Source organism: Tasmannia lanceolata, unplaced genomic scaffold (assembly GCF_043159265.1).
Source record: "Tasmannia lanceolata isolate RefF3 unplaced genomic scaffold, GAP_Taslan_0.1 ptg000020l, whole genome shotgun sequence".
NCBI classification, from domain to species: Eukaryota; Viridiplantae; Streptophyta; class Magnoliopsida; order Canellales; family Winteraceae; genus Tasmannia; species Tasmannia lanceolata.
In genome coordinates this window covers 729,246-756,895 of record NW_027518697.1, presented here as the reverse complement: position 1 = coordinate 756,895, position 27,650 = coordinate 729,246, and the positions used below count along the sequence as shown (strand labels likewise).

Here is a 27,650-nt window from a genome sequence, read left to right as displayed (position 1 = left end):
TGGTCTCCCTAGCAAATTCCAAAAAAGCATAGGGAGACCCAAAGTTAAATATGGTTTGTTGGGTCCCAACTTAGATAGGCCATGCTCAAATAATTTTTCCCATAGGATGATCCTAACCTCCGATCTGTAGAGATTTCTATAACCTCTCCAGATATTGGAGTGTTAGGATCATCTTTTGGAGATATCTAAGTGGTGGGCAAACAAATAAATGATTAGGATAATCGAACCATGTAGCCCCACTATATTTTTAAAAAATATATTTTCATGTCCTGTGGGATCAGCGTACAGAAACTCAATTACCGCAATAATGTTAGAAAAAGGAACTTAAAATTTTGTCAGAAGTGGGATTTGAACCCACGCCCTCTCTCGAAGACCAGAACTTGAGTCTGGCGCCTTAGACCACTCGGCCATCCTGACCAGATTTGCTTCTTTAAATGAATTAAGAATTATAATAGTGCACCAACCAATATTAACTAACAGTTGACACTCCTTCAGGCCTTAAAGCAACTCGAAGAGAACTTAGACCAACAATGTGTCACACGGTCATATTTAGTCAAGCACTGGCCATGATTAAGACAATTGATTTATGAAGCACCTATTATTTATGGTTGATTTTTATTTTTCATAATTAATACTCTCTAATACCTTAGATAAAATGTCGCCACCAATCATATTAATCCGTTAACTATTAGAGCCTCAACCATATAAGGAAATAAATGATTGTCTCAAGTGGGATATTAGCAAATATTCTCTATAGAGTGTTGCAATTTTACAACAAAATTCATACACACATCGTACTAAATAAAACAAGAAAATCTGAAAAAAAAAAAAAAAAGCACCATACATAATCACACAATTTTATGAAAAAACATCTTTCAAACCCTTTCTTTTTCCCTCTCTTGCTCAATAAACTTTCTTCTCACGATCCATCACTCGAGAGATTTATTTTTTGTATTTTGTTTAGATTGAGTTGTACATGACATTTTATGTAAAGGTCTCTCTCTTAACAGTAATGGTGTGTGTGGGTCGATCTCTCTCTATATATAGTAAAAAAAAAAGTTCATTCTATTGTTTTCATTCCATTTTCATTTGTATTTTGATTTGGATCTGAGTTTTGGATACAAAACACATCAACCATCGTCATGATCATGTTTTAAGAGAGAGAGAGAGAGAGAGAGAGAGAGTAAGGGACGGAGGGATGTCTCGCTGCTGCTGGAGCAACGTTGAGGAGCATCGATGGTGACGGAAGTTGCCACAAACGTTGTTTTCCAAATAATGTCTCACAGAAAAGATTTGAAAATCAGATTTTTTTGCACTATTGTAACTGATTTGGAAATTCTAAGGATCTGATCTAGTTCAAAATATCAACTAAATCCAAATCCAAATCTATATCTTGCTGGTATTCAAACGTGGCCTTAGCCTCTTAGGGAAAGAAAGGGTATGAAATGCATGTACAATTTAGGTTGCCTTCAAATGCTTTTTGTTTGGGGGTTTTAAGGGCGGGTGGAACACAATTGTACAGAGCGACACTCTATTCTAAAATATCAACATAAATTCACTCTAAATGCTAGGGGCGTAACTCTAAAAAACAATCAGTTAGGGATGTAACTCAGGTCGAATTTTAGGAATTCATATTGAGCCTTTACCATAACATCAGCTCAGATTTGGATTGATTTCAATTCATTTTTAGCAAAAGCTCAACCCGACCCGACCCAAGTTATATGTCTACCAAAAGCCACTAAAAAAGACTTCCAGTACTATCTCTCTTGATATAGTTTTATACATTAATCATGTTGGCTCTTTAATAATTAATGCTTCAGTAGTTTGTAATTTTTTTTCTCTTATATCGTATTGCTCAAACTGGGAACTACCACGGTTTCTATGTTGATAATTTATACTCTAGTTTCTAATACTTGATATATATTCAGTGATATAAGATTTAACATAAACAAACATTATTTCTACGTCGGTAATTTGTATGATCAGTTGTTCGTTCTACTTAATACAAAAAAGGTAACATAACATGAGAGCGCACTCTTAGGTAATGTTGCAACTTGCAAGTATATATGAACGAATATTGATGGTGTTCAAAGTACAAACTATAAGTAACAACATACTAGATAAGTAATAAGAAACATTATTCCGTTAATGTGGACAGGATAAAGAATGCTCATATTCAATCATTGTGCCCTATGTGTGGCAGAGGACGAGTTAGTAGACCATTTATTTATCCATTGCAGATACGCTAGAGGTATGGGCAAAAGTTTAGGATCTTTTTGGGATTCCAAGGGTTTTCCCAGCTCCTATCAAAGATCTCCTACATAATTGGTTTTTTGTTCCGTAACCTAGCAAGGAAAGGATTCTATGCAAGCTCGCTCTGTTGACCTTTATCTGGGTGCTTTGAAAAGAAAGGAATACCCACACTTTCAAGCAAGAAGTGCATCCTATTCCTATGCTAAGATTATATATCTTTAATCCTTACCTGGACTAAAGTTCTCCCTAATTTCACTTTGTATTCAGACGATGCTGAAAGGAAATTTGCTCTAGAAGAGACAGTGAGGAGGTCATAGACCTAAGACGGCAAGGTATTAGATTAGTGGAGGACAGGGATATGGAAAATCTCATAGTACAGCTATCGCCTCTCCCACTCAACAGAGTTGTAGTTTAGCAGTGTTTCTACGAGCATGACAACACAAAATCAACATCTTGCTATTCGAGTAAAAAGAAAAACAAAATGAAATTTCAACATTTATGTATCAAAGTAAGTAAGAAAGGTGGTTACACATTCCGGATTCGACAATATTCACAATAAAACCAAAATTAAAGCGAAAGTAGCATGAATTTCAGAATCCAAGGATCTAATCATCGGCAGGAGGCTTGGGCGCGGAGCCAGCGGCCTTCTTGGGAAGGAGAAGAGAGTGAATGTTGGGCATCACCCCTCCATTGGCAATAGTAACAGTCCCCAGCAATTTCCCCAACTCCTCATCATTTCTCACCGCCAATTGAATATGTCGTGGCACGATCCGACTCTTCTTGTTGTCCCTCGCAGCGTTTCCCGCTAATTCCAATACCTGAGTTTTATTCATCCACAACTCACCCATCATGCAATCCACGTGGCCCACCAGATCATCATTTCTTTTATTCATACAGTCCATCCCATCGACGGACTGGATCTCATTTTATTAAGGACTATTTTTTTTTCTCGGTCAAAATTCATTGTAGGCCCACATGAAAGGATGGCCAGGATCATCTGGAACAAAATCCATCTCTTTTGGATTGACCAAAATATCCTTGTGGGCATACACCGGTGAATTAATAAATTAGAAAACACCCCAATTTTTCCTAAACCAAATAGAAAGAAAGAAAGAAAACAACTTTAAAACAAAAAAGGGTAGTGGAACGACCTTTACAAAACCCAGATGTAATCATGCCTCAACAAATCTCTATGATATGAATCAGGAAAGGGTTCTTCTACATATGAAAAATCGGGTCATTCTTTTGGCAATTTTCCCAAATAATATAAATCAACGCATAAAAAACCCTAGAAGAGAAAAAAAAAAAAAAAATAGCAGATCCACGACAAAAGGAACAACAGAAGAAGAAGAAACTAATCACAGATCCCTAAAAAATAATTCTAGAAAAACAAATTGCAAGAAGAAATCACAAAGAAAAATTAGAAATAATAAAAGAAAAGGGAATAAATTAAAAATAAAATAAAAACCGTAGATTACCTCTGCGGCGAGATACTCGAGAACAGCAGCGAGATAGACCGGAGCTCCGGCACCAACACGCTCGGCATATTTGCCGGCTTTCAAGAACCGGGCGATTCTTCCGACCGGGAATTGTAGACCGGCCTTACTACTCCTCGACGTGGCCTTCTTTGAAGAACCCGATCCCAGAGTTTTCCCCCTTCCTGCCATAATAATAATTAATAGAACAGAGAAAGAAGAGAAGAGGAAGAGAGATTCAGAGAAAGAAGAGAAGAGGAAGAGAGATTCAGAGAAGGAAAAGGGAAGAAAGACAGATATGAGTGAATTTGACGTTTGTTGTGGATGTATATATACTGTTTTCGGTTTCATAATTCACCAATCGCGTTATATCACGCGGATCGAGGATTATGACCGTTCGATTTAGATGAAATTGACGTTCCGATCGTGGTTCCTTTACATAAAGGTTTGGTTTGGTTGATTTTGAAATGGAATGGTATTGTCGGACACAAGGGTGACTCATCAGACGCTCTCTGGTTGGCAACTGACCCTGGAGCCCACCCAACGGTTTTGTGCCCAATTCATTGTATAATGATAAATGGCTATTGATATTGGCACTGCCATGTTTTGATAATTGGCCGGACTAACCTTGTCTTTTATTAATTAACCAGCTCTCAAAAGCTATTACAATCGGTATTTAAAAATGCGGATGAAAATCCTAGTCGAGTCGGCACAACGCGGTCAAGTACTCGATTGACGCCGTCATAATTCGGGAAAGTCAAAAGGTTTTTATCGACTCTACAGGGCAAAATGCAGAAAGCGGCAAGAAAATCTGGAATGCAGCCAATGTAAAAAGGATCCTACGAGTCCACAATGATGCAGGGGAGTTTTAAAACTATGATTGCAATTCCTAATATAAAAAAAAGGACAAGGTGGGTTTGGCTTATCATCAAAACATTGCAGTCCCAATATCAAGTCTAATAGAATTGATAGAAGAGTGATCTAATGAATTGTAACGTAGTAAATGGGGCCCACATTGGATCTTGGATTTATTTGATCCGGTGGGGTGGAACTCGGCATCCAGGGTGTGTTTGGACTGGCGAAATCTAGAATCGGAATCTGCATCCTAATCCGATTCCACCCTATTCGGACATTTGCTTACCAAATATGGGGACAGAATTAAAATGGCAGCAGAATAAATGGAGGAATTTATGGCGCCAAGCTTTTCCCGCTCGTAGTCAGCAAAACACGATGGCGGGAGCGTACATCTAGCCCTCCCCAGAACCCGCAATGGCGGGAGCCTCATGCATTGGGCCACCCTTTTTTAGTCAGCAAAACATGATTTGGTAGGGAAAAAACGGGATGGAAAATTCAAATTTAATACGGTATTGGTTCAAAAAAAATGTAGTAAAGTACACTCAAATAAACAGAAAGCAAAATCAATGCATTTAATATTGTTGGTGCCAAAATCCTCTTTGATCAAGAGAACTACGGATGTGCTTCGGATCGTCCTGCACTCAGAAAACACAACGTTAGAGCTCCTGGAGTCTGGACTTCGGAAAGACCCTCGACACTAAGTCAGAAATCGGCACAACAAGAGAAACTGGGTAACAATGGACAAGAGTATTGGTAGGAGTGTGAGAAGTTAGATGCATACCTTGAGGGTGAGAACCTTTTATGTAGAGTCCTAACTCCTAAGCACCTTAGGAAGCTTGCCTTTTTGGAGTCATTACAATTGGCCAGCTTTATTTGATCCAATGAATTGTAATGTAGTGAAGTGGGGGCCCACATTGGATCTTGGATTTATTTGTTCCAGTGGGGTCCAGGGTGTGTTTGGATTGGTGAAATCTAGAATTGGAATCTGCATCCTAATCCGATTCCGCCCTATTCAGACATTTGCTTACCGAATATGGGGATAGAATTAAAATGGCGGCGGAATAAATGGAGGAATTTATGGAGCCATGCTTTTTCCGCTTGTAGTCAGCAAAACACGATGGCAGGAGCTTACATCTAGCCCTCCCCAGACCTCGCAATGCCGGGAGCCTCGTGCACTGGGCCACCCTTTTTTATCAGCAAAATACGAATAGGCAGAAAAAAAGGGGACGGAAAAATTTTAGTTTAATACGGTATTGGTTAAAAAAATGTAGTAAAATACACTCAAATAAACAGAAAACGAAAAAAATGCATTTAATATTGTTGGTGCCAAAATCATATCTGATCAAGAGAACTTCGGATGTGCTTTGGATCGTGCTCGTCCAGCACTCAAATAACACAACGTTAGAGGTCCTGAAGTCTGGACTTCGGGATGACCCTCGACACCACAAATCGGCACAACAGGAGAAACAGGGTAACAGAGGAGAAGAGTATTGGGGAGTGTGAGAGCTTGGTGCTTACCTGGAGGGTGAGGTCCTTTTATGTAGTTGGAGTCCTAAGCACCTTAGGAAGCTTGCCTTTTTACGGTCTTTCCAATTGGCCGGCTTTCCCATGGAATCAGTTTCCATTTTTATTCTTATGATACTCAAGTTTCCTTCTGAAACGTAGTTCTAAACATATCGTTGCTTCTAGGGAAGTTTCCATGTAGGGCTCAGAGTTCCCTTTTAGGCACTTTTCTAATTGAGCGGAATTGCTACTCAAGGGAGTGTGAAAAACCTTCTTTGTTCTTGCCTTATAATTATTAGGTTTGGTTCCCCAAGGTCGCACCGGGCCACATGTCGTGCGCTTAGAGGTAGATGGATTTTAACCGTAGTTAATATATTTAAATTTATGTTATTTACAAAATACAGTGCAGTAAAATTGAAAAGATGGCCAAAAAATATGTTTAATACGTTTAAAACTCGTTCTAAACATTTTCCTCAATGTTCTGATAATAGACCGAATTTGGATTTATCTCTCCTTGGGTCTTAAAGGGGCCAACAAATTAAAAGTCATTGGCAACCTTAGATTCGGTCAAGTCCGAGTATGATTGTAAAACAACTCTGCGTCATCATGGACTCCCTCAGATGACTACCTTTTCCTTTGGCCATATTCCACGTTTTTCCTGAGTCACTAAAAACTCCATTGACTCTCCCGAGTTAGGACCGAGTTAACTGAGTACTCAGCCACGTTCTTGGCTGCGTCTGCGCTGAGTCAACCGGGATTTTTCTCGGCCGCATTTTGACCCGCATCTGCGTTTTAAACTTTGTCCAAGTTTTGCATGGTGCCAATAATCCTATGCTATTTTCTATTAATAACAATACAAACCAGGGCATCAGAAATAAAGTAAGATCTTTGACACCCTAACTACATAAAAAATAATAATAATGATAATATAATCATAAATCTCTTCAGATCCTCTTACAAAAAAGAAACACTATGCAAGAACAATAGAACACCAATTTTCATTTCCCATCGTGTAGATAAAATATAGTTATACAAAAATGGCTATACTTCAATGAGATTAAAATCTATGAGAGCATGAAAAGCATTGCAACTTGCTCTCAAAACCTCTAGTTACTTTACATTAAAATGCAGACATTCATTTTTCAAAAAATTAAAATGCAGATATCAAACCAAAATGAAAAAGAAAAAAGAACCAAAGAATCAAATGGGAAAACCTTTATCATACTTCGGGTAAATCACTTGTGCTATCTGTTGATTCCTCCCTCCGATGTACAGTGTTCGGAATCTGACCATCCAGTTGATCTATATCAACGGATTCTTTCCTCCGAAGCACAGTGATTGGAATCTGAATGTCCCATCGATCTATGTCGACAGAAACTTCCTCCGGTGTAACAGGTAAGCTTTGCTTATGATGCTTTCTACTGTGGCACAACTTCATGATCCGAGAGAGAGCTTGAACAATATCTCTCATGGAGGCCCGTTTTTTCGAGCTGTGATTTATACATTTGTATGCGAGGGCTGCCATTTCATTGAGTTCTAGCAAGTTGTAATTCCCATCAAGACGGGAATCAACAATTTCCTCCCACCCAACTTTCCCTTCTGTACTCATCGCTGCCTATTCATGGGAAAATAATATAAAAACAATCACATACTAATGTAAAACAATTTCGGCCCAGACCGAAATTGGTTCCGAAACCGAAATTTAAAACCTTGATACATAGCAGATATCCCCTTAGGGTGTTTCAGGACCAGATCATTCTCCTCAAGTACTAGGATTTATGCGTAAGTATTATTTAGTTCTTCCATGAAGTATGTATAGCACTATAGCCTACATAAACTTGTGGGTATCATGCACGGAATAGGGTATGGTAATTTATAGTTTATTGTACATTGTCTAAACAGTTGAAACTACACAAGAAGAAAGGATACTGGAATTTCGTGATGAATCGTTTTGCAGATATCCAAGCTGTGATGAAATGTCTTTGAAGAAAAATCAGAAAATAGTCAAATACTTAGTGATGTTGTGGAGCAGTATAATTGCCATTTAAAACAATTCGTAATCTTATGTAGAATTTGATGAAGAGGAAATTATGAGGACAGAAATCTTACAAGCTCAACATATTCCATAAGACCCTGTTGAGGATTCCTTCCTGCAATCAGTTCAAAAAGCAAGACTCCAAAGCTGTAAACATCGCTTTTCTTAGTGAAGGCCCTCGTTGATATGTACTCAGGATCAAGATAACCAAAAGTTCCCCTGACATTTGATGCATGCGGGTTGACCATTTCTTCCCTTGAAAGCCCAAAATCAGCAACCTGCACAACACAACAGAGCACATTTATTATCAAGAATAACTCTCTCTTCTTTTTTTTTGAATGATTCGAGAATAACTCTCTTTTACAGTATAAAAAAAAAAGTATATATTACACGTAAAAAAACTAAACATTTAAATGTTCGGACCAGCTGCATCCTTCGGCAGAGGCCTCATCAGAGATGAGACTGATGATATCAAGTGGGCATACTCTGGGCCTATTGGCACCAAGGATTCCAATGAAGCGGAAATGAGGGCTGCTCTCCAAGGCATCAGACTATTGACTAGAGGAGCCATGGATAACATTATTGTGGAGGGTGATTCACTTAACATAATCAGGTGGTTAGATGGGTTGCAATTTGCAAACTCCCCCCATGGAGATTTTTAGAGATAATAGACGAGATATTCGATTTTGTGGAGGGTCGCTTAGTCCGATTCCAGCTTACTCGAAGGTCGGCTAATAGGGAGACAGATAGGCTTGCTCGGGGCGGAGTTGACAGATCGATGTTGGAGTTATTCGATTCGTTGCTTCCCTGACTTCTGTTGTATTTTTGTATTTTTTGCTATGCTTGTGCTCTCAACCCCCTTGGTTGTGTACCTTTCTTTTTCTAATTAATAAATCATCATCATTTCAAAAAAAAAAAAAAATTCTAGAAATTAGGAGCAATGGAAGAATTCCATACTCTAGCTCTCATGGACCGATCCAATAGTATGTTGGAAGATTTGATGTCCCGATGGACTACAGGTGGAACAGCCTGCAGTAATAATGAAAAAGGCACAGACGTCAGCTAATCAGAATTCCCTTAAAAAATTATGTAACCGATTATGATATGTTCCTCAAAGTAAGATGAGAACTTACGCCGTCATGAAGATACTCCAAACCCCTTGCGACATCTAAAGCTATATAAACCCTCAAATCCCAGCTCAATGGTTCATGCTTTTCACCTACACATCCAATCATTGAAGGAAACAGCATGTTAATGTGTTAATAAACAAGCATGCATGTCGTGAGCAACGTCATATTCACAATATGAGTTGCAACCCTAATAAGTGCGTACTTGTGGAATGAGAATATGAGATAAGATGATACGTGCATGACCATGTTCTGAAGGCCTCTTGTATCAGGCATGTAACAGAATTAAACAAAGAAAAAAGATAGAAAGAGATGAGGGAATGGTTGATTCAAGGCAACCGGACCTCCTATTGGTTCAAATCGAGAGGAACCATGACTCTCCTACAAAGTTTCCTTTGCTGTAAAATTCTCTTCTCCCTCCATTTCATTAGATAATAGTATTTTATATACAAAAACAAGCCACTTGGCACACTACTGCAGAAACCACCCTAACTAACTACCACTTCAATAAATGCTAATAACCACCAGAACTGACTTACATTACACCACTCAACACAACTCCACTTTCTCATACAACTAACACCACTACTTACTAACTACACACACTGCCACATGATTATGCAAAACACTTGAACAGACTCAACTAACATGCTTGATACTAGAGGCATTCAGAACATGGTCATGCAAGTATCATAAGACTCAAGAAGCTTTCTGAGGTGTGAGTCCTAAATTATTACATAATTTATATATGGATAAAGCTGCATCAAATCTCCATCTGACCAGTAAGAAACACCCCATCTCCATAAGTCTACCCTACGCATGTATTACCTAAAGCAGAAAAAGTGAGTCTAAATCCCCCTAAAGTAATGTGCTCATTACAAAATGTTTGACCCTACAAGAAGCAGGCAGTGATATTTTTCCACTCACATTGATTAGATGCTCCATCCAGTGCAGAACAAAGTCATTCCATATTTATGAGAAGCATCTCAAGGACTAGAATGGTACATTGAGTTCCATTAACAATTCATTATTTATCAAATGAAGTTTGAAATGGCTAAGAGAAACTAATACTAATAATGTCTAGCCTTTTCTGCTTGCATAACAAAAAATAAGATGATGAACTTACTGTACAAATGAGAAGCAAGGCTGCCATGAGTCATGTAAACATATACAAGAATGTGCTGGCCTTTTTCTGCACAATATCCCACCAAATTCACAAGGTTTCTGTGATGTAATCTCCCAAGCAGTAGAACCTGCAATCAAAAAGAAAGAAAGTCAACAGTTAATCAAAGCTGAAAACTCAAATTCCTAGGATATTGAGTAGCATTACCTCTGCTTGGAACTCCCTCTCTCCTTGCTTAGAATCAGTACCAAGCACTTTAACAGCAACTGTCTCACCAGTTGACATTTGAGCTTTGTAGACGGGACCAAATGCCCCTTGACCTATCACTGTGGAAAAATTGTAAGTTGCCTTTTGCAGATCTCTGTGAATACGTCATCACAAAAAAAGGTTAGGGAAAAAGAAAGCTGCAGTTGAACAAAAGGGCTAAGAGGTTAGTGGAAGTTAAAAAGGGAAACAAAAAGTATGGTAATAAGCATGTGTTTTCATATCAACTGACGGAAAATGACAGGATTACAAAACGAATGAGACCACCAATACACCACATGCTTAAGCCCTAAATAGGAAATTTCCTTGATTTCATTGAGATAAAAGATTTGAGGGATATTTTAATTCTACTATTAGCATCAAAAGTAAGAGAAATTGTCTCATCTCTCATCTCTCTTTTTCCAATTGTATTTAGCAGTTTTAAATAACATTACTCAACTCAGCTCAACTCAACTAAGCCTTTGTCCCAAACTAGTTGGGGTCGGCTAATGAATCCTTAAGAAAATTTTCATGAAGAAGGTGAAAGGATCTACCTGGCTCAAATTGACTACGTCTAATCCCGACACTAGTTGTATTTAGCAGTTTAAATAACAATACTAACCATTATATATACAATTTTTTAGTGCCTCGCCACCTGTTCAAAGAAATAAGAAAAAAGGAGAAGATAATTTGAGTGTCATGAGGATGTTCCCCAATTAAGCAATTTACCTACTTGCATAGGGAAATCAAAGTGTGGCACTACTTTCAACTATTCAAATAAAACAGTTAACAGCTCTAGGTCCTGAGTGTATAAAGCTTGTATTCTCCATTTCAAATGGTCAGGGAACCATAATGGCATCCAATGATTGCAGACAAAGCTTGAAATCATTAGCACAATCTTCAACAAATCAATTATTGAAAGCCTAAAATGTATGAGGTACAGTTTTATTTCTGAAATTGTCAACTGCTCTTTTAATGTATGAATGGCTGTGTTAGAAAAATCTAATCCAAACCTAAGAAATCACGTGGAAAATATAGTGAAAGCTCAAAGTATTACCTAAAGTCTAAAGTCTAAAGTAAAATGCCAAAAAGAGAGAATCTGTTAAAAGAAGGATCCATCAAACAATCTCGATAAATAACAAAGCAGCTCATTTGTTAATGAATGCAGCAATAAAAAGCTAAAATTGACAATTATTTCACAGGCAAAGACACCCTTAATCATGACCAAAAAGAAAAACACAAGAAACCCTTAATGATTAAACATGCTTGAGATTGGGATTGCTTCACAATCAAAAAGCTAGATAAGCAAAATTTATCTCAACAAAAAAATGCAAAACAACCCCAGACGATTTGGCTCGTTTTTTGATACCTCTAAACTCTAAAAAGATGTGATTGTTCTTTCCTTCCGACTCATGTCACATGGGCACTTCACTTCGACGCACTTATCCATTTTTTGGCACCTATAGGGGAAAGCTACAGGGGCACTTTTATTTATAGCTCACATAACTTCAAATCCTTAGTTGAAGGAGTAGCATGGACATACACTCATGTTCTTCACAATAACAACCCCAAATTTGAAGAGTTACGACTTAAAATTGTTCTTTTCAATGAATACCATGATGAAATGAACATCAACTTGTCCCAATACCTCTTATATAATTTCCTTTCTGTTATCTGGCTTCCAGACTTTCCCTTCAAATGCAACCATCACATGTCAACAAAATGAAGACAGAGGTCGAGCTGAAAAGGCTAAATAAGTGACCGCACAATTGCAGGACCCAGTCATTTAAAGCAATATAAAGGGAGAAGTATTCCCCTTGATTGTAGTCCTCTTTCCGTTTGTCCCAGCTGCCTTAAGCCAAGCGCTGTGGTAATCTAAAGCATGATTACCCTAATAAGCCGTTTTCTGGGTCAATGACAGAATTATGCACCTTGCTTTCTGCATGATACTTCAAACACTAAATATTCTAATGTGAATATTGATCACACTTGACACTTGAGAAAGGTACAGCCTAACAATGAGGTACATCAGCAGGGGCAACAATCATCATACATAAGATGAGTTTTGGTTAGTTCTATAATCATTCTATTGTTTGCTTCTAATAACGTGATTAACCCAATTCTGGGTCATTTTCTAGAATCGTATGATTGTCAAAAGTCAAAAACTGATCATTGGTGTTAAAGTATAAAAGATAAATAACACCTTTCTTCAAAATCCTAAGCTTTTGGAGAAGTTGGTAAGTTAACATGGTATCAAAGCCAAAGGTCTCGAGTTCAAACCTCCCGGATAGAAAGAATCCACATGTGATGGTCGACCCAAAGCGGGACCACATGTGCCACGTGTTTGCCAAATGGGCCATACGTGCGGGGAGTGTTAAAGTATAAAAGATAAATAACCCCTTTCTCCAAAAGCTTAAGCTTTTGGAGATTTTGTATACTCATGACTATGAGGTGGCCTTAGCCTGTTATAGTTAGAATACTCATGACTATGAGGTGGCCTTAGCCAATTCTGTTACCTTCTTCTGATGGAAATCTCTCCTTCGCCTTTGATTCTTGATCCCTATTTTCCCAAAGGATTGATTTTGGCCCACTGAAGATTTTGTATCCATTACAAGTTTACAACAATGGAGGGCTATCCTTGGTCCCCTATCTATCTCTTAAAGAGTTTCTAAACAAGGAGAATGAAATCATGTATTTTCACCCTTCAGAACAATTACCATCAGGAACCTCCAAATAATCAGCCTTCTAGTTTTAAGAGTTCTAGCATTGTTGTCCAAAATAGTTGTTTCATATTTCCATTCAGCAATCCTACTTAAATTTGACTCCAAAAAATGCTAAGTTCAGAATCACCTTCTTGCAAAGATAAAAGGGATGAAACTTTCCTCACAAAAGCCTAGTGTAAACCTCCAGCATGTCAGATCTATATATAGCAGGCATAATGTGGAAAATCGAAAGCCAGTGGAGCAACCTCAAATTAGTAAAAAGCTAGACAAACCCATGCCAACAGACTGATACTGCTAGGGAATCAGATGAAATATAACAAAAGTATTCAAAAACAAATAGGGAAAATCAACAGCCATCAGCATTCATAAGTAATTATGAGTAACAAGCTCATAAATAAACATACTTGTAAGAATATTTAGGTATTCCAGATACTGAGACAACAGTCTTCCTCTTAGATCCTTCAAGCCATAAGGACATGCCATTCGCTTCAGATTGTTTTGGGGAGTCCTGACCAATGGTTGAGTCTGACAATATCGTACAAGAATCAGCACCATTGGTACGGATCGGGATGGTTGCAGCCCTCTGTGAACTGCTACTCCCTATCTGTGCACGTCTCTTGCGAAACCTAATGCAAAATAGAGCAGAAATAGCCAAAAGCACTCCAATTATTACCCCAATGGAAATTCCAACTATCAAACCCCAAGACACGCCTTTCATCCTCCAGAACAATATGATTATAGTCTACTCAAGTATGCGCCCATGAATACACCTGCAAAAGACAAATTTCAAGCAAATTTAATTTGTGCACAACCATGATTTTCTCTCTTTTATCAGCAGTTAATAAACTTGATTGCTACAAAAGATTGAAATGTTAGCTAAATAAAAATTCATAACAATATGCAAAGTTGAAACGCAATTGAGACAATTGAGAATCTCTAAATTGAAGAATATCTAAAATTTTAAAACAAAGAAGACATTTTTACACCCAGAGATGGGAATTTTTGGTATAAAATTATTAAACGCCACAATATATATAAGCAAAGCTCCATGTTGCAAAAGAAAATAAATTGCTAACATTAAACTAGCTTCTAGCATTAAAACTTACAAGAATTTCAGAAGCCATTAGAGCAGACCGTGTTATCCCTCTTATAGTCATTTTAAAAAAAGAAACTTTCTTTTCAAGAGGTAACAGAACAGTAAAGGCAAAGAAGAATAATGATTATAGGTTCCAAATTAGAAGCTTTCCGAGTTCGAAAAATGGAACAGGAAAAATTAGAAATAAACAACGTTCTGTTAAAGTTCTAAACCTTATTTTAACCCATTAGCAGATAGTTACATCTACTAATCAGAACACTTTTCATCTTAACCTTTGACTCAAATATGAACAAAAACATAAAATCCTCAAAATAATATCACATATCCAAGAACAAACAAATTGAACGCTTCCGTTCTACATATCCAAGATCAAACAAATGGAACGCACAAAAATCCGTTACTCCATAGGAGAAAATCAGATCAAGTTCAAAAAAAGTCACACACAAAAATAATTAAAAAATCTCATAAATCTAAAACCCTAATCCGTTACTAGAAACTTCCGGATCAAGCTATAATACTCAAACCGATCTATCTAATCTGAGTAGAATCGGGAATAAAAACAAAGTAGAATTACTGGAAACTGAGAGAGAAAATCGGATACCTATTCAACAGATCATGGATCGTGGAGAAGTTAGGGTTTAGAAATGACATGATAGGATTTGCAGAGAAATTCGTGAAATCGTGTTTAAGACGTGAGACCGAGAGAAGAAAAGGGAGAATGAAGGTGCTCAACAATAACATCAGAATGTGTCTGATGTTTCGCAGGAAGAAAAATTAAACAAAAAAGAAAGGCAATGGTAAATTCGCACCCACTAAGGATAATTCGCACCCCTTATAACTTGAATTGCGGTAGACAGTAGACTTTTTAACGCTTTTAAATTCGTGAAATAAAAACGCGCCTCATGGAGTTTACCAAAATGCCCCAGATTTTACGACGTGACGAAAATGACCTTGGTCGATTTCTATTTTAGGCGGGTATGAACTGCTAGTTAAGACAAAGGGGATGATAATATGAGAAGCCTTAGAATGAGACGAGTATGAGAAGCCTGATTAGGACCTACCAACAAATTATTAGCATGTTGGAAACACTTGATTAGGCATGGGGAATGTTGAGTTGGGAGATAGTTTAGCTCTATAGTTTAGCTATAAGTGTTCGTTTCTATCTAGTTAAAGGGATAAGGTAAAAGTGGGTCTATCTATCTAGTATCTCTAGGGTACTTAGTGGTTGATGCAATCAAACTACTAGATGTATATAACTATTTGGACGTGTGAATGAAATTTCAGAGTGTGTTTCACGGTTTTTGCTATCTGAAGCAAAAAGAATTTTTTATCTCTTTTCTTCTGGTTTTTGCAAAGTAACTCTCTCTCTCTCTCTCTCTCTCTCTCTCTCTCTCTCTCTCTCTCTCTCTCTCTCTCTCTCTCTCTCTCTCTCTCTCTCTCTCTCTCTCAGATTGTTTATTTCTCTTTCAATTTACCAAAGAAAGAGAAGTTTACAGTTCCTTATTTTGAAATCTTAACTCACAATTGGGATTTCAAAATCCCTCTTCCCTTCATGTCTCTCCGCCAGTTGTCCTCCTCATCTCTACTCTTCTCCTCTCTTCCGTTTTCATGTTGGGGGTTCCACGTGAAAGCAAAAATCCGACATCGGAAATGTCAATGGATGTGGATGGGCTTATATGGGCTTGGGCACCCTCTCCTTAACATTTTAGCAGGGGTGAGTTCTACTCGGGTCCCCCAACAAGAGCCGGGGCGTGGTTATCTCGGTGTGCCTCCGAGGAAGGAAAGTCCCTCGGGGAAGATCTCGATAACCCCGATGCACACTCGGGTCCCAACATTTCAAAACTTAAAGATTTTTATTTCCCTTCTCTTACCTTCCTTTCCCTCTACGACCCAAGAACCAATCAATGAACAGGAGATGGCTGGTGTTAAAGCTATCCTTGTACCGAGCATGTCCATTATTTACATGAGTGCAAATTCAATTCCAATTGGCTTAACAGACTTCATAGAGGATAAGGTTCGAGTTACCCACCCAGCATGAGCATATTTAAGTGAAGATCCACATTTAAGTTCTACGATTGAATGTTTATGCCCAATTTGTTTTGGATTTTAAGAATTGATTTTGAGTCCAAAACCGATTATTGGACTCAAAATTAATAATCAATTTTGCATTTGAATCTCAAAATTAAGTCCAATTGTAAGTCTAATAATCAATTTTGTTCAGTTGATTCTCAAAATCCAAAACAAACGGAGCTCTAGAGATGCCCACAATAAGTGATTTGGTGTTATGCCACCTACAAGTTAGGGTCCGCATGTGTATCATGTGAGTGGCAAGTAGGGCTGCAACTCGAGCCGGGTAAAACCCGACCCGCATCGACCCGACCCGAAATAGCCTGGGTCGGGTTTAGGTTTCATGGGTTTCGGGTCGAGCCGGGTTCAGCATTCAAAAGCCCGCATGAATCTCGGGTCGAGCCGGGTTTGAAGGGGCCTGACCCGACCCGACCCGAGTTACATAAGTTATAGTATGTATATTTTTTTCTATTGTTAGTTAAAAGTTAAAGGGATAATTACATTTACACCCCCTCTAGTTTCTGACACATCCACTTCCACCCCTATAGTTTAAAACGTGACAAATACACCCTTGTAGTTTCAATTTGTTTAAGGTAGGCCCCCTTAGCTGAAGGTTCGTCCATAGATTGAAGGGTTAGGATGATCCGATGGAGCTGATTTTTTGGGCACACCCTAACTATGTCAGAACCCATCAAATGAACGCTTTGGATCATCCAAACAATGTGGGCCCACATTATTTGGATGATTTTTTGGTAGTGTTTGGATTCGGGTAGGGGCCCACATTATTTGGATGATCCAAAGCGTTCATTTGATGGGTCCTGACATAGATATGGTGTGCCCAAAAAATCAGCTCCATCGGATCATCCTAACCCTTCAATCTATGGACGAACCTTCAGCTGAGGGGGCAAACCTTAAACAAATTGAAACTACAGGGGTGTATTTGTCACGTTTTAAACTATAGGGTTGGAAGTGAATGTGTCAGAAACTAGAGGGGGTGTAAATGTAATTATCCCAAAGTTAAAAGTGAAAACCCACGCACCCACTGTTACTGTATGTGAGTGTAATTTCTGCTTCTATGAGTTGAGTTGATTCAGCATTGTTTGATTGTAATTACAGCATTGTTTGATTACAGCATTGTTTGATTCAAGTGTGATGTGAGTGTAATTACATCATTGTTTGATTCAAGTGTAGTGTGAGTGTAATTTCTGCTTCTATGAGTTGAGTTGCCTTGCCAAACAAGAATTTTCCTTAAAAAATTGCGTCAACGTGAAAAAACCCGACCCGACCCGAACCGACCCGAGATTTATCATGGGTAGGGCCGGGTTTGGGAATCATGGGTTTTCCGAAAAAAAACCCGACCCGACCCGACCCGAGATATTTCTCGGGTAGGGTTGGGTTCTCCAAAACCCGACCCGCCCGACCCGAGTTGCAGCCCTAGTGGCAAGTATGTGCTTCTTATATTAAGAGCTTATCATCGTATCATTCCCTTTTTCAGGTATCAATCACTGTAAGAAGCCTTATGTCTGCATGTTAAGCCGTTAAGGTATAAAAGATTAAATAACATGGTCCCAAGTTGTTTCACATGGTAACGGAGCAAAGGTCCCGAGAGGGCCAACCCAAAAGAGGGCCCACCTGTGCCTAGAGGGCCAATCCAATTGTGATAGAATTTTTTTTTCTAGAATGGCACGAATGATAGAAATTTTAAGACGAAACTTTAGAAAATGTTATAATAAGCACAAATACACATTAGAAATCCATAATAGTTTAATAAAATCGATCACCTAGTGACATGTACTGTCGTGCATGTCTCATAACTTAGTACAAGCCACATTCCACAAATTGTATTTGTATACAATGTTGGGCCCAACAAATGACAGTTTTAGATGACCCAATAATGTGGGTCGCCGCATTGTAAATTTTTTGTTGGGCTCCCACATAGACCTATTCTGCTTGAAAATCGTCTCCATAGGAGCCCTCCGATTTGTAGAGTTTCTATACCATGCCGTCCATTTTAAAACTCCACAAATTGTAGAGTTACGATCATCCTATGGGGAAGATTTTTTGTATGTGCACGACTTCTATGTTAGGGCCCAACAAATGAAAGGTTTAGATCACCTAATAATGTAGGCCCACTGTAATTGTTGACAGTTTAAAAGTCTTGTACATAAAAGTTGTATATTTTAATTTATTCATAGGATATTTGCACTACCTGTTTTGATAATGGGACGAACTCACCTTGTCCTGTCTCTTTTAAATGGCTGCCGAGAGGATTTTGGGAATTGTAAATTTGTAATAGCTTTTGAGAGGTGGTTAAATAATAAAAAAACAAGGTGAGTTTGTCCCATTATCAACACATGGTAGTTCCAATATCAGTAGCCTGAAAAATGAGAAAAAATAAATTTTATATAAAAATAAGAAGTAGATTCATATAGAAAGAAAGCACTGAACAAGTCTACAGAGGGCATTACAGTCATTTCAGCAAAACGCGCATACAGAAGAATGGGTGCCCACTGTTTTTGACGGGGATACCGAAGAAAGAATTGAAATATGGTAGTGAAGGAAGGCAAGACCATCCATGAATGACACACATGGCAGTGGGCCCATGAGGTACTATAATTTTTTTCCCATGACATAAAACCTTATTCAGTTTGTCCGAATGTGCTCGGTCTTTCACAATGAGTCATCATGGCGACGTCTACTGGCTCAATTATTCAACTACCAACATTTCTAATTTGCGGGAGATGCCAATTGGATTGGATCAAGGCTTAAGATGGCAAAAAATTAGCCTATAATATTGTGAAACTACCAGTTACCCCATAAGCTTAAGCTATTGGAGAAGACGTTATTTAATCTTTTACACTTTAAAACTCCCCCTCACGTGAGCCCCTTTTTTTAAGGCTTCTCATTTGCTCCGATACCGTATGAAACTACCAATTACTCCAAAAGCTTAAGCTATTGGAGAAGGCGTTAATTAATCTTTTTATAAATATAGCCGTCTATCTATGTATAAAGTATCCATCTATCTGTAATCTTCTATATAATATAACTCAGCATGTCTCTTTCTGGTCATTTGCTCTATTTTCTAGAAAAAAAAATTATTAGAAAAACCTTCCTTTGAGGGCACGTCTGGTCGGTCGACAGGAAATTTTTTTCCTGACAAATCGTCATCTCCAAGTGTAAATTGGAGAGAAATCAGGAAAAAAAAAATCCCGGAGACGACGTCTCGAGTGAAGGGAAGATGCAAAAAATCCAGTAATTGCAATCTCTACTCAAAACCGAATCAATCATTTCCTGCTTTTTAGCAACTTCTCAATGAAGCCTTCACCCTAATCTCCACTTGGAGATGGCAACTTGTCAGGAAAAACATTTCCCGGCAGCTAGACGCGCCCTAAACCTCATGTTTTGTTTTGATAGGATGGGACTAGGGGTGTAAACGGATTGAATTCGAATCGGATAGTGCTATATCCAAATTCGAATTCAATTACAATATTCAATATCCGTATCCGTATCCGACGGATAATTATTATTCGTTACCGAATTCGCATCCGACGGATATTATTTGAATTCGGAGATTATCCGTATCCGTTTATCCAGATTCAAATCATATCCGAATATCCAAATTCGAATAAATCATATCCGAATGTCCGAATTCGATTCATGTCTATAACTTTAAATTAACTGGTTAAATATCCAAAATTATCTAATTGAAGTTGAATTCGAATGCGAATGTCCACATCCGTAACCGGATATCCGAATTTGCATGCGAATCCGGATATCCGGGATACACGGATGTACTTGTCGGATTCGGATGTTAAACGGATCGGATGCACCATTTACCAGATTCGGATCGTTAAGAACCGGATATCTCCTAAACGGATTCAGATAATATCCGCTTGAAACGGATTCGGATAATATCCGCTTGAAACAGATTCGGATAATATTCGCTTTAAACGGATTCGGATGCGGACGGTAATCGAATTTTCGAATATCCATTTACACCTCTAGATGGGACACAAACAGTTTATACTCAAGCATAGCATGGATGGGGCACCGTTTTACCCTTAATCTAGTTGGCCCACCACCTCTACCAAAAGCCATTCATATTGTGGGGCCCACTATTTTCCAATTCATGCTATGAATTGGTGGGGGCCACTATTTTACGCCTCACGATTTGATGCAGCGGGCCCACATCTCCACCCAAACCCATGCTTGGGTGGGACCAATCGAATCAAATGACTTGCGAGACAAGTAGCATTTATAGTAGCATTGTTTTGACGCAAAGCTGCTACCTTTGGAGGGCAGGAAAAATACGAGACTTCAATTCTACGGCCATTCAAAGAGACCCCTCGTGGCTTTGGCCCATCCTCGCAAAAGAGAGTGGTAGGAACATCCGAGCATGTGGACATATCCCTACATTTTCTTTTTTGGTTCCAATCGATCTGATTTTGGATAATAGAAATGATTTCATGAATGAAATGCTTACGAATTCATCCATCTACACATTAAACTCAGTTTACTGATCACATATCTTTGTTTATTCATTGTTTAATATATTAAAATTTAACATATAATTTTTATTAGTATATACATAGAAAATCACATGTGCATGCTGTGATATACTGATATGCCACTTTTTTAGCTCGGAATTTTACACTGAAGCCCCAGGATGGACCCGATGATTTTATTAGATAAATCCAAAGGATAAGGACGAAGAGTACAAGTAGAGCTCAAAGCCTACATAAGAAACGCGATGAACCCTGAAGATGGTCACCTCTAATACAAACGAAGTCTCAAATCAAGTAACTACACATTAGCTTTATTATCAACTAAATACACGAACAATAATAAAAGAGAAGGTGAGTTAGTGCAATTATCAAAACATGGTAGAGCCGTATCAGTAGCTTTTTAGAATATGAAAGAGCTGAGTAGCTTTGTCGCACATGAGGGTATTTCCGTTATTTCCATGACATTTGCACGGCCTGCCCAATCGTGTGTGGAAAAGCGCACGCGTCGTGAAAAACGCAAAAACCTGAAAATGGGTACTGCTGCTACTGCTTCCGTTATGCTCTCTGTCTCATCTTTTTTCGTATTTCCACCCCCCTCCTTTTTTTTCTTCTTTCTCATCATTCGCGGAAAAACAAATCCGCAGAAAGTGTCGGTTTCCCTTTCCGACATGATCGCGGGTGAAAGCTCATGCGTAGAGAAACTTAGGGTGTCGTATTTTCCACACGAAATCCTTTTATTTCCATAATTTAGGGGGAAACAATGAGTTAAAGTGCTACTATTATATTTCTTAAATCGAACGGTCTAGATTACGCCAGTTTTATAAAAACTCTTCCATATAGTTTTCTCAGTTTAATGTGGCAGAGAGAATCGCAATGAGCCTACCATTGTGGTCACGTGAGCAGATCGTAGGAAACGGGCGGTCTAGTAACCGGCACCTGTTGGTGTTCCGTACGATCAAATCATCTCAACAGCTTCCAGCCGCCTTTCCGTAACCCCCCACTCCTGCTTTTAAAACCTCTACCTGTTTAGCCGGTAATTAAACGCCACGTTTCGGTCGATTGTAGAAGAGCATCTCGTTTGTTATATAATCGCCGCCTTACCCTAAACAGACATATCTTCTCACTCTTCTTTTTTCTTTCTGCTTCTACGGGTAGGGTTTTCTCAGCTTTGGCAGTTAGGGTTTTCTTCTACTTGTGAAAAGTTGAAATGGAGCAAGATTTTCCGACGATGTTCTCAACGGCGAGTTTTCCGCCGTTTCCGACCGGGAATCTCCTGAAAACGTTGCATTATGGACAGATTTCCGATGCCGGAAGTTCTCAGCTCGGACATCCGGCAGATCTTGCCAGATTCGGATACTTCCCCGACGATCTCACGGCCATTTTTCCGGGAAAGATGATTCAAGGAACAAACAACGTAGATCAACGTTCCGAAATGCTCAAGCTTCCAAAACCTGAACCAGTCGACAAGGAGCATTTCATCAGCGTCAATGAACGGGATGAAGTCTCTCCGACTCAACCATTACACATCAAAGATCCAAGCCTAAATCTCTGTTCTACCGGATATTTTCGTTTACCAGATCTCCGATGTCTCGAAACCTTGCCGGAACTAGTGGAAGAACCGCCTCTCAAAAGCATTCCTGCTTTTCACGCTCTTCTCCATCCGCCTTTCTCCGGCGCTAATTTTCCGGCGACCAGTTCAAAGCGATTTTCTCCTCCGACTCCAGATCTGAGCTTATCCGGATCCTTATTCTCTCACGCTCTTAAAACTCCAGATCCACCATTCCTTCCCGCTGCAGCACTTCGGAACAAGTTAGCACGTCAAAGGCGCAAGAAGATCAGCGATCGAATGCGTTCTTTAGAAAAACTCATGCCGTGGGATAGGAAGATGGATACTGCTCTGATGCTCGAGGAGGCGTACAAATACATCAAGTTCCTTCACGCGCAAGTTAGCGCGCTTCGATCTATGCCGTGCAATTCAAATATCTCCTTCGCATCATCATCATCATCATCATCATCGTCGTCCAATCTCTTTTCTCATCTTGATGTGAATTTCTTAGGGTTAGAGAAACTCAACAGGCAGCAGCTTCTTCAAGTGATGGTGAATTCTCCGGTGGTGCAAGACCAGCTTTATTCGAAAGGGTTTTGCGTTTTCTCGGCAGAGCAGGTTTTTGAGTTGAAGAATATGGCGGAGAGGAATGTTTTGGTGCAGCAGAATAAACTTTTTGGCTGATTGATCTTCTGTTCTTGAAAGGCTAATTGGATTTTTTGCTCTTTCTTCTTGAAGGTTAGGGTTTCATGTGAGAGATAGGGAGAGAGATTTTGCTTCATACACAGTACAGGTGCCGGGTTTTATTTTCTTTGCTTATGTGATGTTGTTATACGTAGGGATGAGCAGATTAGGTTTCTTGGTTTTAATGTGATTAGGGAAACAGTGTAAGAGCTTACGAGAGTGTGTTGTTGTAGTGATGAGCAGATTAGAGAGTGGAAATAGGTTTGTTCAGTTTTATGTGTGTTTTCTTTTTTTATATTTCATTTTCTGATCTTGGTCGTTCGAATTTGAAAAGGTGAATGGAATGGAAAGGGAGAAAAATTGAATTGAGAAACAGTTTTTTGCGTCTTCTTTTAATTCTCGTCATTTATTATTTTAAAAATGAGGAAGAAGAGACAAGGAGACTATCTTTATAACTAACAGGATGAAATGATGACCGTCCATTTGAGGAAAATATTCTCAACCGTCAATCAATAGCTTAGGAGAAATAATCTATGATCCGCTCCCATATCAGCAGCCTTCATACTTTTAAACGGAGTAATTTCAGATTATTAAGGGTCCCACTCCCACTCCCACTCCCACAAGATGAATGATACAGATCTTGTGAAATAATATATCTTCACCCCATTTCTCAGTAATTCCACCCCTTTTGCTTCTTTTGTTTTTTCCCCTCAAACTGAAACTGTAAGACAACGACATCAGTTTTGCTTTTGGTGGCGTGGCTCTGAATTATTCTTTCTACTTATGGTTGGTACGTGTTTAATTGTGACTGGTGCTCCCAAAACTAAACGTAGAGCTACGTAGTATGGTATGGTATGGTATACGTAACGCGTGCACGACAATCGCTGCAAATGATTAAGCGGCGCTTCAAAAGGCGTAATAAGAAGAGTACACGTGTTTACGTACACATAATTTACAGTTGCAGTTTTCGGTGAGCAGAAACATTTCCGTTTCTGGAGAAGCAAGAGAGCGCTTCGTGCAGTTTTTAGAGCAGGGACAACAGTGAAAAACATAGACTTGTTTTCTCTCTATATTACGAACATGCCCTCCGAGCCCCATAGAATTACAGTGTTGGTGGTTACCCTAAGATGACCTATCAAATCAACGGTCTGGATCACCGAGTCCATATTCCACTCGATCGTTTTCATTAGTCAGGATAAGATCATATGATATTCAACCCTGAGGAAGTTCAATCCCAAAAAATATGTCGTTTAAGCAGAGAAAGTCACCTCTAGACCCATCATCATAAACTAGGCATACAATGCCTAATTTATTTTTTCTTTCCACTCTCTTCAAAATTTCGTCTATCCAATGAGCAAACCAAGAAGGATGAGGGAGAGTCCCCTCCAACCATTTTCTCACATCGAACGAATCCCCTTCCACAATGACCGGATTGAGGATGCTGTGATCAATCAACCTTATTACTTGATGAACAACCCTAATCTCAGTCTCATTGCAGTTTGCTGTCCCAATGGGACTTGAGAAAGCTCAACATGTATAACCTCTATGGTCATGAAGTAGACCGCCTACTCCTACTCCTACGGTTACCCAAGCTAGAGCCATCAAAGTTTAGCTTGAAAAAACCTTTCATAGGCGAGTCCCAAGCCCGAGCCACTGCCTCTGCTAACTGCTGAAGCAAACATCTTTCCATCCCCGCCATAAATCCTCCACTAAGATGAATCTGAAGCTAGAAAGCGCCCTAACCCATGTGAAGGTCAGTGCAAGCACCTGGTGAGGAGAAAATGAGGAGACTTTACTAACCCCCAGAACACCCTAGTATTTCCCTCTTTCCATAGCATTATAGCACCTATATTGTAGTGAAAGATACATTCCAAAGGATTTTACCTCGATTCCACCAGGGAGAATATGACCAATTATCCAAACCAGAGAGCTTGGACGGAAACACCCACACTATGCCAATCTACATAGAATTTTGCCCCACATACCATGTTGTTCCGCAGTGGAGGAACATGTGGTCTATTATTTCTCTTCCCTGCCGATTCTAAAGGTGATCCACTGTGAGAATTTTATCCAGACCTACATTCCAAGCAAAGCTCCCCCCCCCCCCCCCCCCCCCCCCCCCTCTCTCTTCTTTCTTTTTTGGTTGTTGTGGTGGGAGGGTACGAGTCTTTAAAGAATACAATAGCATCTGTTGCTACCACCAACACAACATATGGTATTGGGATGCTTTAAAATGCTTACACCAGAGCATCCTTTGGTTGTTGGATCCTCATAGGACATTCTAAATTGAAAATACACATACTAAAAGGAAAAAACATAAGCCCATGGACCAGTTGCATAGAGAATTACTATCAACTCAAGCATGTGCTCTACGAAAACCTCAAACAAACAAATAAATGTGTCTGCAAAAGGAGTTGTCATATCCAACACACAAACAATAGAATCGTGGTTGGATTAAGAACCACAATTTGCACTGAAAATCGAGGATCATGTTAACTGAAGTCATTATTTGCGTATGAAAACAAAAAATCTTATTCAGTTCCAACAAAGATATTGAAGTTCCAATTATACCAATGATCTAATCTAGTTTTGACAAAGGAATCTCTAGAGCATAGTCACAAAGCAAAGCAGCAGATGCAGAAGTAAGAACAACAATAGAAGGAAGAAAATAAGCAACCTTAGGATCCAAAGCATCTAGTAATCGAGAAGTCAAAAGTAATATGTGCAGCCTAAATAGAGAATTCACTCAAGGGTAATGCAATTAGGAGTAACCATGGTATCACAAGGTTGGAAACTTTTTATTGAGCAATGTTTTCCTAGCGTGGGTTCAAGAATCCACTTTGCAGGATAACCTACAAACCCATGTTGAGGACTCTATTACTAAAATTGCTTGGCAAACTAGCATAGAAAAGATATAGCTTGTGAACTCGAAAGAAATTCATCTCTAAAGGCTGGCAATGGCATGACAGAATAATTTAACCTTACATGCAACTGTTTGGAGAAACAACTTTGTGTAGATCATATCATCCATAAAGTGAAAAAATGATTAGGGATTACAAATGGTTTGTCAAATCCTCGCAAGTTTATGTTAACAAGGAAGTTGTGAACCTTGATCATCTAACCTACTTTATTTAAAGTTTTACTCTGCACCATGGAGCCGGAGCCTTTCTTCACATGGGATTCTTTGAGTTGTCGTTTCTTGTTTTAAATTAAGGAAACCCACAAAATTAACATAACAAACAAAGTAAATGGAAAATACTACTGCGGTGCAGTATGACGACTAAAGTGAGCTGATTCCAGACCATATAATGTTTTAGAAAGAGTAACAACTGGACTACCTGTAACTCATTGATTATCATTGTAGAAGATATTACAAACTTGCTTCAAGCAGATTTCTTTTTCGATTTGAGCATCACATACCCAATAAACATGCACAATAGACTAAGAAGCCCAACACCAGCAAAAACCGGTATTATGATATCAAATTCTTGGGGCAGGAAGTAGCTATGTATAAGTGATCACTGTCCACAAATGACTGTATTATCACAAAAAAATTAATAGTGAATGACTTGAACTACAAGAGAATAATTGGAATATAACCTCTAAAAGAAACAACGAATCAAGGAACTCACCAAAATGATGACCCAAATGGTGTAATAAGCGAATATTGATAAGCTAATAAAAGATAGCAAGAGCCCGACTGCCCTGTCTGCCAAATCCATTGTGCTGTTTCTTCCCCTGACTATAACACAATAAAAATGGAATCAGCGCATCCATATTATAGGTGTCTAGTAAAACACAGAGTGATCTGAAAATCGAATCAGACCAAACAAATTTATAGGTGTTGCAGATAGATACAGATCAGTCTATATCTTAAGAAGATCAAAAATCAATTTCTAACATGTTGTACTGAATTTCAGTCAGTTGATGGGGTTCAATGGCAATTCAGGGCAGTAACAAAGAACAACAGAAACATTCATACATTGGAAAGAGTTAGAATGTATTAGATCAGATCTTTTTGATCATGTGTGATAGATTAGGCTACTTAAAAGTTGTTTTTTAGTTATCATCAGTTATATTGCCATTAAGAAAAGGTTTTTTTTTTTTAATGATAAAAAAACCCCACTGTTGTATTTTGAATTTGAAAGACTAGTAGTTTAGGTAGCTATGCACATGTTTTTCATGTGTTTCATGAAAACCACTTGTAACATTCTCTATAAATACAGCACAAAGGCAAGCCAGAATTATTGGGTTTTGTTCCTATTTTCCCTACATTTTTCAAGCACCTTCATATAAAGAATTCGACCATAGAATATTACCTACAAGCCCATGTCATATACCTTCAGCCCATAACATAAAACTAATATCTGATAATCTGAATGTTACCTACAAACCCATTGCCTTGCTTTCTTATT

At 38.7% G+C, this 27,650-nt stretch overlaps 3 protein-coding genes, 1 non-coding gene and 1 pseudogene across 6 annotated transcripts; 1 reads left to right on the top strand and 4 right to left on the bottom strand.

Annotated features, from left to right (window-relative positions):
• Positions 1–333: 333 nt before the first annotated feature.
• Positions 334–417, bottom strand: TRNAL-CAA (transfer RNA leucine (anticodon CAA)). The gene has a single exon. It is a non-coding gene; the product is annotated as a tRNA-Leu (tRNA).
• A 2,301-nt stretch (positions 418–2,718) lies between these two features.
• On the bottom strand, positions 2,719–4,013 carry LOC143855240 (histone H2A.6-like). Its single transcript, XM_077365481.1, has 2 exons — positions 3,732–4,013; positions 2,719–3,071 (listed from the first exon to the last, which is right to left on the bottom strand). The coding sequence occupies exons 1-2, from the start codon at positions 3,918–3,920 to the stop codon at positions 2,859–2,861; spliced, it is 402 nt and encodes a 133-aa protein (XP_077221596.1). The 5' UTR covers positions 3,921–4,013; the 3' UTR covers positions 2,719–2,858.
• Positions 4,014–7,059: 3,046 nt separating this feature from the next.
• LOC143854512 (calcium/calmodulin-regulated receptor-like kinase 1) lies at positions 7,060–15,238 on the bottom strand. Of its 3 annotated transcripts, none has more exons than XM_077364514.1 (8): positions 15,035–15,238; positions 13,742–14,107; positions 10,579–10,732; positions 10,375–10,501; positions 9,255–9,340; positions 9,079–9,150; positions 8,196–8,399; positions 7,060–7,701 (listed from the first exon to the last, which is right to left on the bottom strand). In XM_077364514.1, exons 2-8 carry the CDS (start codon positions 14,053–14,055, stop codon positions 7,306–7,308), a joined length of 1,353 nt encoding a protein of 450 aa, XP_077220629.1. In that variant the 5' UTR covers positions 14,056–14,107; positions 15,035–15,238; the 3' UTR covers positions 7,060–7,305. The 3 variants fall into 3 exon arrangements, with proteins under 3 accessions (XP_077220629.1, XP_077220630.1, XP_077220631.1); XM_077364515.1 differs by lacking the exon at positions 15,035–15,238 and adding an exon at positions 11,237–11,269 and having other exon boundaries at positions 10,579–10,697; positions 13,742–14,024; XM_077364516.1 differs by lacking the exon at positions 15,035–15,238 and having other exon boundaries at positions 10,579–10,697; positions 13,742–14,024.
• Positions 15,239–22,123: 6,885 nt separating this feature from the next.
• On the top strand, positions 22,124–23,600 carry LOC143855072 (basic helix-loop-helix (bHLH) DNA-binding superfamily protein). The gene has a single exon (XM_077365235.1). The coding sequence runs from the start codon at positions 22,213–22,215 to the stop codon at positions 23,233–23,235; it is 1,023 nt and encodes a 340-aa protein (XP_077221350.1). The 5' UTR covers positions 22,124–22,212; the 3' UTR covers positions 23,236–23,600.
• Positions 23,601–26,618: 3,018 nt separating this feature from the next.
• Positions 26,619–26,957, bottom strand: LOC143853732 (dolichol-phosphate mannose synthase subunit 2-like; annotated as a pseudogene).
• Positions 26,958–27,650: the final 693 nt, after the last annotated feature.

Coding starts and splice junctions, on each gene's coding strand:
- LOC143855240 (XM_077365481.1), bottom strand. CDS start 3,920: ATGGCAGGAAGGGGGAAAACTCTGGGATCGGGTTCTTCAAAGAAGGCC. Junction 3,072..3,731: donor TCGAGTATCTCGCCGCAGAG/GTAATCTACGGT, acceptor AATAAAACTCAG/GTATTGGAATTAGCGGGAAA.
- LOC143854512 (XM_077364514.1), bottom strand. CDS start 14,055: ATGAAAGGCGTGTCTTGGGGTTTGATAGTTGGAATTTCCATTGGGGTA. Junction 9,341..10,374: donor CCTTGCTTCTCATTTGTACA/GTAAGTTCATCA, acceptor TTGGATGTGTAG/GTGAAAAGCATGAACCATTG. Junction 8,400..9,078: donor ATCGGTCCATGAGAGCTAGA/GTATGGAATTCT, acceptor TGTGTTGTGCAG/GTTGCTGATTTTGGGCTTTC.
- LOC143855072 (XM_077365235.1), top strand. CDS start 22,213: ATGGAGCAAGATTTTCCGACGATGTTCTCAACGGCGAGTTTTCCGCCG.